The sequence below is a fragment of the Macaca nemestrina genome, chromosome 14, assembly GCF_043159975.1.
Source record: "Macaca nemestrina isolate mMacNem1 chromosome 14, mMacNem.hap1, whole genome shotgun sequence".
In the NCBI taxonomy this organism is placed as follows: Eukaryota; Metazoa; Chordata; class Mammalia; order Primates; family Cercopithecidae; genus Macaca; species Macaca nemestrina.
The window spans coordinates 47,203,929-47,216,071 of NC_092138.1; the positions used below are offsets into that span (position 1 = coordinate 47,203,929).

At 36.0% G+C, this 12,143-nt stretch overlaps 1 protein-coding gene across 3 annotated transcripts in view; it reads left to right on the forward strand.

Annotated features, from left to right (window-relative positions):
* LOC105489076 (centlein) overlaps positions 1-12,143 on the forward strand; it is a 514,234-nt gene that overhangs the window by 383,774 nt on the left and 118,317 nt on the right. For all 3 annotated transcript variants that reach the window (XM_071077831.1, XM_071077829.1, XM_071077830.1), the window contains exon 14: positions 9,501-9,592. In XM_071077831.1, the coding sequence (XP_070933932.1) occupies positions 9,501-9,592 (92 nt within the window). The remainder of the gene's footprint in view (positions 1-9,500; positions 9,593-12,143) is intronic.

Sequence of the window (12,143 nt, forward strand, 5' to 3'; positions counted from 1 at the left end):
ACTTTGCTCCACCAACTACAGAGTGTTTTCTATTCTAGAAGGGGTGACCCAGGGTTTTAAATTGTTGTCCGGCTTCAGCAGAGAGTGTTGGAACTACCAGGCCTGGTAGTTCTCTGTGTTTTTTGCTGAGAACCATTTCTGCTGCTCTTCATTCCTTTCTATAGATCCGTATTTCCATCTGGTGTTATCTTCTTTCTGCCTGAAGGACTTCCTTTAATATTTCTTAGAGTGCACATCTGCTGGTAGTGAAATTCTTTCAGCTGTCATACACCTGAAAAAATATCCCTATTTTTTCTTCATTTTGAAAGGTATTTTCAGTAAGTATAGAATGCTACATTGACAGATTTTTTTTTTCTTTAGCAGTTAATTACTCCACTATCTTCTAATGTGAATTGTTTCTGATAAGAATTCTGCTGTCATTCTTACTTTGTTCACCTTTATATAATGTGCCCCCCTTTTATCCCTCGGCTAGTCAGAGCATAAACTACCACTACAACTGTATGAGCTTTGCAGTTTGTTTCCTCTAAGTTTTCTCTAATCCTTTTGGATGTTTTTTTTTTTTTCTCTCTCTTATACTTGGGTAGTTTCCTTAAATGCATGTGCTGATTAGTACTTGACTGAAGACAAGGTCCTCAGGTCTGTAGATCTTCAGAGCTCTCCCTGTATCTGAGTAGATCTTTCCTCTGTGACACTTTGCCCTGCAAACTCTAGCTCCCTTGACCTCGCTGGAACCCAGGGTATGTCTCCTTAATTTAGGAAGATTACTGGACTCCATTTAGGTTTCCTGTTTCTGTGCTGTAGCTTGGAAGCTCTCTGTAAGTAGTAAGCTGGGATAATCATAGAACTCACCTTATTTGTTGCCCTCTCCAGGGATGACATTGTCTGATGCCCAATATCTAAAAACCATTTTTCATATATTTTTTTCTAGTTTTTAGTTGCTCCATATAGAAGGGAAAATCTGGTCCCTCTAACTTACTTTTCTTTTTATTGAACATGTTTTCTCTGGATTAAATCCCAAAACTCTTTCCATGTTCCAAATGTATATTTCCTATTTTCTGACACCTGTTTCCTTCTGGCTGCTTTTACAAGTATCTTAAAAGCTAAGCATGTCATCCAAAAAAACTCAGTGCCTTTTCCCTCAAATGAGTTCAATCTCCTCTAGGCTTCCCACATGAATACCTTAAGCCCCTACCATGCTAGATTTCTCTTTACTGAAAATTGCAATTTATAGTATAATGAGTCTTTAATACAATCCCACAATACCTCTGTCAAGAGCTTAGCTGAACTAGAGAGAGCCGAAATGCCAGGTGTATGAATAGCTGCTCTAAGAGAACAAACCAAAATGAAAGTTACAGCCACCTTTAATTAATTACTTAGATAGTTTAAGCAAGAGGCTAAAGGGGAGAAAGTGCCAGCTCCCCATATTTTATTTTCCCCCATGCGTCAAGTGGATCCACATAGAAATGAGGGTTGTCTCACTGCCAGTGGATCCTCAAGCAAAAGGTTCTTGCCATCTGATAGACCTGAGGCATGGGGGGAGGGTGTGGGAAGATGGCTGGGAGAGGAAAAGTATAAAGTCAGAATTAGAACAAATATCTTCAAGTTTACTGCCTCCTCCCGGTCTTCTAAGGAGGTTTCTGCAGAGACACCTAAGCAAACCTCAGCCAAAGCCCCCAATAAAAATGCCTCCATATCAAGACATCTATGGTAGAGATACAGATATGTGTAAGAGTGTGATTGGCCAGGGAAACTAGTGTCCTTGACCAGGGGAACCTGTGTCCTTAAGTGTAACTCCCTTCAGAGACTGCAGTCCATTGACCTACAAGTCTGGTTGGGGAGGGCAGCTTTGCCCCATGAGGTGTGCCAGGTAAAACTTTGGTAATCACCTATGGTCAGGCCTGATGAATCACATGTAAGTTTTGGCCAGGAGCTAGATTTCTCAGTCTTTACTGAGTCACAAGTGCATGAGTATGTTCACAAAACCGTTTCTTACCATGTTTGTCATTGAAAGTTGAGGGCTTGTGTATCAGACAATGCAAGAAACAAGCAAATGGGAAAACTCTTTCATAAACAATAGCAAGTATTTATTTATTGCATATGGGTCTGTGTGTTGGCTGAAGCAGCTCTTACTGCTGCAGGTTTTCTGGTCCAGCTCTGTTTCAGGCTGCAAGTTAATTCCACTTCTGCTCCATGTGTCTGATTCTTGAACACAGTGCAACAAGTATAAACATGAAGAGCTTGTTTTGCCTGTGTTTGGAACTGGCACACTGTAACCTCCACCCAAGATTTCTTTGGCTAAAGCAAGTCATCTTATTAAATACAGCCAACAACAATTCATACTGTCAGTGTTAGTTTCTATGGAGGGTTGGGGGAGTATTTTAGGCCTTTACCCAAAGTCTACCAGGCCTTGCATTATTCCTTTCACAAATTATTAGCAACAGGCATGATAGCCAAATCCTGAGCCATGTTTTAATGTCAACATCTGAGATTTGGTCTTTATGCTGCCAGTGATTCAGTGTCCACTCCTTTTATATGGTGACAAGCAATTTCATTTTCCAACTCTGAAAGTACTGGAACTTAAACACTTCCCATATTTCAATGGCCAGTGCCTTTCTGAGCTCGGATCTTTCTTAGAGTAGCTAGTCAAGTGCAGCCAGCAATAACCAAACTCATACTATCAGCATTCTGCGCTGACATCTCCTCACTCAGTGTAAAATTTATTAGGTTATTAGGTACATTTTTTGCCTTCCAGGTTATGCCAGGTGGCAGTTTTCTAAATGTTTTGTAACGACATAACATGGGTCGCCATTTTCTCAGCATCCTGTAACATATATTTTGCCGCCTTCCACCCAGTCCCAAAATCAATGCCACATAATTTAGCTTTTTATCATAGCAGCACCCCCTTAAAATTACCAATTTCTGTATCCCATCAGCTTTTGCTGCAGAATAAACAACCACAAAATCTCACTAGCATGCAGTAACAAACATTTAGTTCTTGCTCATGAGTCTATCAGCTGGGATAACTGTGCTGCAGGCTGCAGGTCTGTTGGTTGGCTGGAGTGCTTCACCTTGAGGCAATATTGGATTTAGGTCTGCTCCATATTTCTTAATCTCAGTTCCAGGCTGAAGGGGCAGTGACTACCTGACCGTGTTCTTTTCAAGGCAAATATTGGAAATTTCCAAGGGGTGATCAGAAGCATACAATTTCTTAAGTTCTAGGCTCATAACAAGTATGCTGTCATTTATACCCATGTTTCCCTAGTCCAAGCAAATCACATGGCCAAACTCAACATTAATGGAGCAGGGATCTGTACTCTATCCATGAAGGTATCCATGAAAGAAGTAAGCATTTGCTGAGTAATAATCTACCATAGTATGATATGAAATCATAGGCCAGTGGGCAAAAGTATGCTGGAGCTGTTAGTGTACGTTACGAGCATATGGTTTTCTAGGTAGTCTGACCCAATCCAGAAATAAAGCATCTAGAATGGAGTAAATGGACTGCAAATTTCAGATTGTCCTTATTAAATGTTAATTTAAAAAAGTACAGACTCTCATAATAGCTGGGCAGCACACAATTTAAGTTCCAGATTTCTGGCAAGTAACTCAAATGTACTTACTATTGAGAATAGATTGTGTTGGATACATACCAAAAAGAACATGACCAAAAAATCAAGCCTTCAGAAATGGTCATCCTACTTTAACTTAGAGCCAAATCAAGGGAACATATTGGGAACAAAAAGGAAAACCTTTTAGGCATATTCAGGTTTTCTCCAATAAAGCCAAAAACTTTTCAACAGCAGTAAAAATGTTGAAATATTTACTTCTTGGAATGATTAATATTAACTAATTCTTTGTGACCATAATTTAATGCACAGTCATTAATCTATTGAGCATATACCTAGTACCTAAACATTTAAGGAGAATAACAAAAACTGTTCTAAACCCATGCAGTATATTTTATAAAGAAAGGAAGGTCAGACTGCAGTTTCATTTTATGCTACTTATAATTGCTTTCCAATCTAGCATAAGGGCATTCCTTCCAGCCCTACTCTTGTTATGTTAATATTTCTGATCTTATATTATTCTCTTATTTAGTGACTTCCTGCTAATAACAAAATAAAGCCCAAATTCCTTTATTCCACTGAAAACTAGCTCCTGCCTACCTCATTAGCCTTATCTTTCATATGTTTAGCATTATTTTTTCCTCCCTGGAACTGAAATATCAGCAAAATAAAACCCCAAAGTGCTTTAGCGTTTAATACCTCTGGACCAGTGTGCACAGTACTGTATTCCTTTCTTGTCGGTTCCATGTAGAAAACACCTCCTCATTTTTAACAATAGAACTGGGGTGTGACCTCTATATAAAGCCTTTTTCTGTTCTCTTTTTTTGTACCCTCAACATATATAAATATATGTATAATATATAAAACATATGCATTGTATATGTATATACACACACAAATATATCTATATAAATGATTTATACAGTTTTTGGTTGCTTCTGTTATGCTTAAAGTCATGCTTCTTTGTAGTTGTTACCAACATGGCACTGGTGGCTCACACTGTAATCCCAAAATTTTGAGAGGTTGAGGCAGGTGAATTGTTTGAATCCAGGAATTTGAGACCAGCCTGGGCAACCCTGTCTCTACCGGAAAAAAAAAAAAAGTTGGGTGTGGTGGTACACACCTGTACCCCTAGCTACTTGGGGTGCTGAGGCTGGAGGATCACTTGAACCCTGGAGGTGGAGGTTACAGTGATCCGAGATCGTGTCACTGCACTCCAGCCTGGGTGATACAGCAGGACCCTGTCTTAAAAAAAAATGGGAATTTTAAAATTAAAAAATTATTTTTAAAACAAGCCAAAGGAGTATTAAGAATATAGAGGAAATATTAAAGTAAATTGAAACAAAAGTTAATTGCAAGAAGTAATTCGTAACATGAAATTTTCTTTCTTTTCTTTTTGGTTGGGGGGACAGAGTCTTGCTCTGTCGCCCATGCTGGAGGGCTGTGGGGTGATCTCGGGCCACTGCAAGCTCCGCCTCCCGGGTTCACACCATTCTCCTGCCTCAGCCTCCCGAGTAGCTGGGACTACAGGCGACCGCCACCATGCCTGGCTAATTCTTTTGTGTTTTCAGTAGAGACGGGGTTTCACCGTGTTAACCAGGATGGTCTCGATCTCCTGACCTCATGATCCGCCTGCCTTGGCCTCCCAAAGTGCTGGGATTACAGGCGTGAGCCACCATGCCCAGCTTGTAACAGGAAATTTATATGAAATCAGAAACACAATTACAGTGTTAAACTTCACAAAACTAATTCATTTAAATATAAAGATAGAAATTAAAATATAATGAAGCACTCGGAAGTAGAAAATAAACAGTCTAAAATATTTTAAAAGTATGGGCTTAAGGAATACCATAAAATAAAAAGGGGGTGTTACACATGGCTTTCAAGCTAGCTAGAGGAATTAAAGACAGCAGGTTCAAATTCCCCTGATTCATCCAGTGAGCTAATAGGATCGAGTCCAGCAAGTCCCCAGCTTAAAGACATTTTATTTTTAAGGCAAGGAAGCCTATTTATTGGGTATAATTTACAGTAAATAAAATGAAAAAAAAAAAAACTCACAAAACCTACTTATCCCTCTGTTTTCCTACCTCTCGTCCTAGAAAAAGATACTTACATTGTCCTGGTAACTTCCTTTTTAGAATATTTGTGGCTGATAACAAAAATGGACTACTTGTCTTTGAACTTTTACTGACTGAATAGATTCTTCCCAGGCCTCCTGCCCAGGTAAACTCAAAGGAGATGGTCTAGGTCTCCAGAAAGAGGTGCCAAGTGTAACAGTCATATCAAATGAATGAAATTCTCTCCTACTCATCAGAAACAAGATTTATTTCTTGCCATTTCATTCATCAGAAATGGGAGTTGAGTTTTCACTGGCTTATGGTTACTTCCAGAGGAGATGGATTCTAATTATAGTTGGCTGATCTGACTTTATCTTGCCTAAGGCAACGATTTTTAATTAACATAAAAACCAAAAACTTTTTCATGGCAGGTCTTGCTGATTTATTGCCTATTTATCCCCAATTCACTTATCTGAAACAGTGTTCAGAGTTATTTTTACTCACAATACTTCTGACGCCAATTATACAGGTTTTTTCTTCCACCCAACAACCAACTCTTTGCTTCTCCAAACTCCAGTTGGGCAAGTCAGTTCAATTGTAACTACTTAGAATTAGTGCAGACCCTACAGATTAAGGACTCTGTCCCACAAGACTGCCCCCATTTTAGATCCCAATCACAAGTCCCACATTTCCACCTGTATTTCTGACCAACCGAGTTTAAATTGGGGGCTCCCAGGAGTCCTTCCTCAGATTTGTTAGTTTGCTAGAATGGCTCAGAAAAGTTTTCCATTTACTATTGCTTGTTTATTATAAAGGATACTATTCAGAAACAGCCAAATAGAAGAGTTGCATAGTTCATGGTATGGAGGAAGGAACAAGAAGCTTCCATGTCCTTTCTGAGCATGCCATCTTCAGCACCTCAATGTGTTTACCAACTTGGAATTTCTCCAAACTCCATAGAGTTTTTTATGGAGCTTCCATTAAGTAGCCATCATTGATTCAATCATTGGCCGTTGGTGATTCAATTCAATCTCCATTTCCTCTTCCCTCTGCAGAGACCTGGTGGTGGGGCTGGATGTTAAAACCATGTAATCACACGGTTGCCTCCTCTTGCAGCCAGTCCTCATCTTGAACCTATCTAGGGGGCTCACCGGGAATCATCTTATTAAGCATAAACTCTGATATGGTTGAAAGGAGCTTGTTATGCTTTGCTTGTAATAACAAAGGATGCTCCTATTACTCAAGAAATTCCAAAGATTTTTGAAACTATGTTTCAGGAATTGGGGACAAAATCCAAATACAGTGGGCCCTCTGTATCCATGGGTTCCACATCCCTGGATTCAGCCAACTGCAGATCTAAAATATTTGAAAAAGAATTGTATCTGTATTGAACATGTATAGACTTATCTTGTTATTCTCTAAACAATATGGTATAACAATATTTATGTAGCATTTACTTTGTATTAGTTATTCTAAGTAATAGAGAGATTATTTAAAGTATACAGGAGGATGTGCATAGGTTATATGCAAATGCTACATCAGGGACGTGAACATGGTTGGATTTAGGTATCCCAGGAAGGTCCCTGCAACAGAAACGACTGTATATGTTTCTTATTGTATCACAAGTACCTTCTGAAGTAAAACCTACCCACTATGATTCTCATTTTCTTTTCCTAAAAGTGAAATAAAAATAGCAGTATTCTTTAGGAAATTGCCAATACAATAAGTTGATAACTATTTTCCTTTCTAAATCTCTCAAATTGATATAATCACAAACAGACCTTTAAGAAAGTTTGTGTACGAAGCTTCATATTAAGATCAGGGAAAAAACAATGATAATAGATTTTTAAAATCATTTGTTAAGTTAATTAAAAGAAAGAGTCTAAAAGAAGAATACAAAGTAAAAGATTGCAGAAAACTTTATATTATTTAAGCCAAGAAGATTAAAAGAAAAAATGTAGAAAATAGAATATAATAAGCTTAAATAACTATGAGTAAGCAAAATTAAAAGTTAATGCAAAAAAGAAAAAATGGAGAGAAGGAACTCCTGAGAAAGAATATAAATTAGAATGAATGTAAAGCATTTAAAACTAAAGTATTGAAATTAAATCTCCAGTAAAGTGAAGCATATGCTCACATGTCTACCATAGGAAAGAAATAGGAGTGTGTATTTCTAACTAGGTCTTCTTGGTTTATTTCCCAAATCCTGAGATCCTTGAAGAGAAAGAGAATCAAGGGCCAGAAAATTGGATCCTCATTTCTTTCCATGGCATGAGCTTAGCTTCTTGAGCGTTCTGTATAAACCTGTGAAGGGAAGAAACAAACTTCAGCAGATAAGTACAGGTGAACATGGTTAGACAATCCACCAGTGGACCTTGCACACATCCAGGAGCAAATAAGCAGCAGACAGATTCATTTTTAAATCAGTCTTCACCATTTATTTTATTGGAAGTATTTAGCTATTGTTGGCATCCCATGCTGTTTGAATATAGAACTATTATTTTTAAGATTAAATATTTCACTCAGAAGTATATCAGATATTTAAATGACTACAAAGGATGAATTGTATTTGCATATTATTTCTATATTGCTGAAAGATTGTTGTAAATGAATTCAGCACCATGGTGTTAGGGGACTAGAAGAAGAAACTTAGGAACTGATAGATTATTATCAAGGTAAAGGTACTTATTCCCCAGGTGACAAATTCTACCTATCCTAGCTTTTATTATCCTTAGGATAGTGTTCTGTTTATTTCATAAGTACAGAAGTTTTAATTGGGTATGTCATTTTTCAAAGACAAAAGAAATGCCTAATTCACTCTAACAAACTTGTTAGTCACTGTTTATACCAGGAGGATTTCTACTCTACAGAGAATAATATTCTTTTCTTTTTCCTTTGTTGAGAAATCAAAATTTTATACTGACCTACAGCAGCCAAGCATACTTTAAAGCAAAATCATCTCAGGCTAACACAGATATATATCCTTTTAGTTTTATATATTCTTTTTTGTCCCCCTTTTATTCCTTAAGAAATGTTATATTCCAAAAGTAATTCACTAAGAAAATGTTAGTAAAATTTGTCATAGTAATTTATCTAAAGAAGAATACAAAGTAAAAGATTGCAGAAAAAAGTTATTTATAGGATTTGATATATTTTGGTTTTAGTATTAACTGAAGTTTTATTATTTCATTTTTTCTTTAAGGTTGTTAAGTTACTTGTAGGTTTTGGCTTGGTTGAAAAGGTTTTGGTAGTCAAATGTATAGCTAGTGTAGGAATGATTTGTAGCTATAACCTCACCCATATACCTAGCTTTCTATTTGTTATGAAGTCCCAGTATTTCTAGAAGAGTTATTTGTATGGTTTACCTTGCCCAGTGCATGATCTTTCACTTGAAAAAAAGGTTGTGGTAGGGGGTGTTACGATTTCAGTCCACCCTAATTCTGTTACTGTTTGCTTTGTTCAGCAATCACTGTGATCCTCCTGGCAGGGAACAAGATCCAGAGAACAAAACTAGTAGTGACTGTGTAGATAAAAAGGCAATGAATTCTGCTTTTAAGGCAAAGGGGGAATAGTCTACAAAAGAATGAAAATAGGAATAAAAGTGTAGCATTGTTAACCTGAAGATCTATTGTACTTTTGAAAAATCTTACACTGCAAAAAAAAAAAAAAAAAAAAAAAAGTGACACTACAAAGATACTTAATTGTGTGACTAAAAATCTTGAAAAGGGTCATTGTTTAGTTACTGGTCAAATACTTGACAAGAAAATACCCTAGATTATTCACAATTGAAAAACCATAGAACGCTTTTCCTTGAAATGACAGGACAGTATTTCAGCAGCACACGTGGTATCATAATATATTATTTATTCTCTACCAGAACAGCTCTTTAGATCTGGTGAAGATGATGAGGTCAAGAGGAGTACTCCAGAGAAGAATGGAAAAGAAATGTTGGAGCAGACATTGCAGAAGGTAGTCTAATCTTTAAGATATTGAGCTGAGCAAGTTAAATCTGAATTTTAACGTAAAGGATTATATTTTAAAACGAGGGCTTATGAATGTAAACCTTGTGTGAATCCTTAATTTAAATTCATAATTCAAAATCATTGGCTTGCCAAAATGGGGTAAAAAAAAATCAATGTTAGTGAAATAAATGTGTAAACACTTGTGCTTCCATTGACGTAGATTAAAATTATTTTCAAAAGGTGAAATGGAGACAATGAAAAAAATAGAAATTGTAGAAATGTAGACTATATGTGCTTGTTAGTTATAACTCAGTTTAAGTTTAAAATATATTTTAATAAGACTGCTATACTTCCACAAATATAGAGATTTGTAATATTTGAACTAAAACACTGAGCATAGTTATAGCTTTACCTCAGTAAAATGGTAATATGTTTATAGTTTTAATGTTAAACATGAAAATGTACATGGCTCGTCTCATTTTAGATAAAAAATTATACCAATATAATTTAGTACAGCTTTTTACGTTTTAGTAAGACCATCCGTGTAAACCTTATAGTCATGTTATGTCTATCATTAATAGTAAAATACCGTTTTAAAATATTAACATTTACTTTTATAATTTTATACTTAATTTGTATTTTTATAAGTAAATACATTGTTATCAAGTTCAGTTAAGTGGATCTAATTATTAACACTTTGTTATAAAGAAAATAATCTTTAAATAGTTTGTTCTTGTAAGTGATTGTCATTTGGCTGCATTAGATTGATTTTAGTTTTTTACAAAACCTTAATACTTAGATAACTCTGAAAATGTACAAATATATAAACAAAAATATTAACATAGTTGCTTATATTTCGTTACATCTCTGAATTGACTTGTAGGAAATCTAGTGATTTACAGCAGATGATGTGATTGTTCATACTTCTAACAACTTGTCAGGTCACAAAGGCTGTCATCTCATTATTACTGAATGACACATATCAAGTTAACATAGTAACACAGAGAACTAGAAATGCTTACATTTATTTGTCTTTAGGTAAAATGATTAATTGAATTAATCTATGCACTACCAGGTAGGATGTCATACAGTTCACACTAGCTTATCATCTTTTTTTTCAGAATAATATTTTTATTTGCCAGGTTTTATATGATTTTTGTATCTATGGATATGTAATACTATGCTAGTTTTTCTTGCCTTAGGGTAGAAACCCTAAAGAAAGCCATATTTCATTCCATCTGCCATAAATGAATGCTACAATAGTAGATCCAGACATCCATTTTAAGACCTGAACAGCCAATATAAATTATTTTCATTAGTATACTATTTTTTATATTTACTTAATGTAGTTTTATCAATCACAAGTTAATTCCTCATGTTTGAGTTTCATTATTTTAAAAGGTTATATATGAAACTCACTCAAAATAAATTTAAAAAACAGTAATAAGGTGAAAACAATATTTGTATACAGTAGAAATGAAACATATGAGCAGATTATTTTAAAAATAATATATTAACATTTCACATTGTTATTGGCAGAATTGTGATCTACCCCCCACATTTATATATATTAAGAGTCCTAAGCTGTATTATCTCAGAATGTTTACATTCATTTGGAGATAGGGTCCTTAAAGAGGTAATTAAGTTAAAATAAGGCTATTAGGGTCAGCCCTAATTCAACATGACTGGTGTCTTTATTTAAAAAAAGGAAATTAGAATACAGACAAATACAGAGGGAAGTCCATGTGAAGACACAGGGAAAAATAGCCATTTACAAGCCAAGGAGAAAGGCCTCAGAAGAAACCAACCCTGCTGACACCTTGATCTTGGACTTCTAGACTCCAGGAATGTGAGAAAATAAATTTCTGTTGTTTAAGTCACCTACTCTGTTATACTTTGTTATGGCAAACCTAGCAAACTACACTCTTCATAGCTTCATAATGTCAGGTATTTTATTTCAGTTTTGGAAAAAGCCTCTTTTTTTGGGGGGTGGCGGGGGACAGGGTCTTGCTCTTTCGCCCAGGATGGAGTGCAGTGGGCAATGCTGGCTTACTGCAACCTCCGCCTACAAGGTTCAAGCAATTCTCGTGCCTCAGTCTCCCAAGTAACTGGGACTACAGGCGTGTGCCACCATGCCTGGCTAATTTTTGTGTTTTTTGTAGAGGTGGGGTTTCACCATGTTGGCCAGGCTGGTCTTGAACTCCTGAGTTCAAGTAATCCGCCTGTCCCAGCCTCTCAAAGTGCTGGGATTACAGGCATGAGCCACCGCACCTGGCCTGAAAAGAGCCATCTATTTGGTATATTATTTTAAATGTTTAATACTATAAGAAAACGTGGGCTTGAGCTGAATTATAATCCACAAATTGAACACTTTTAACAGTTTCCCAGACTTTCATTCTCAAATATGTATTAAAATTTACTTTTCTATTTTTGAAGGATTAAAATCAGTTTAACAATTTTTGAGTATACCTTGAATAACACTTTAATAAGTGCTATGGATTTTCCCTTTTCAAAATGTTTAGAAGTAGTGTCTCTGTTTTGTTATTTGTCCTCCATTT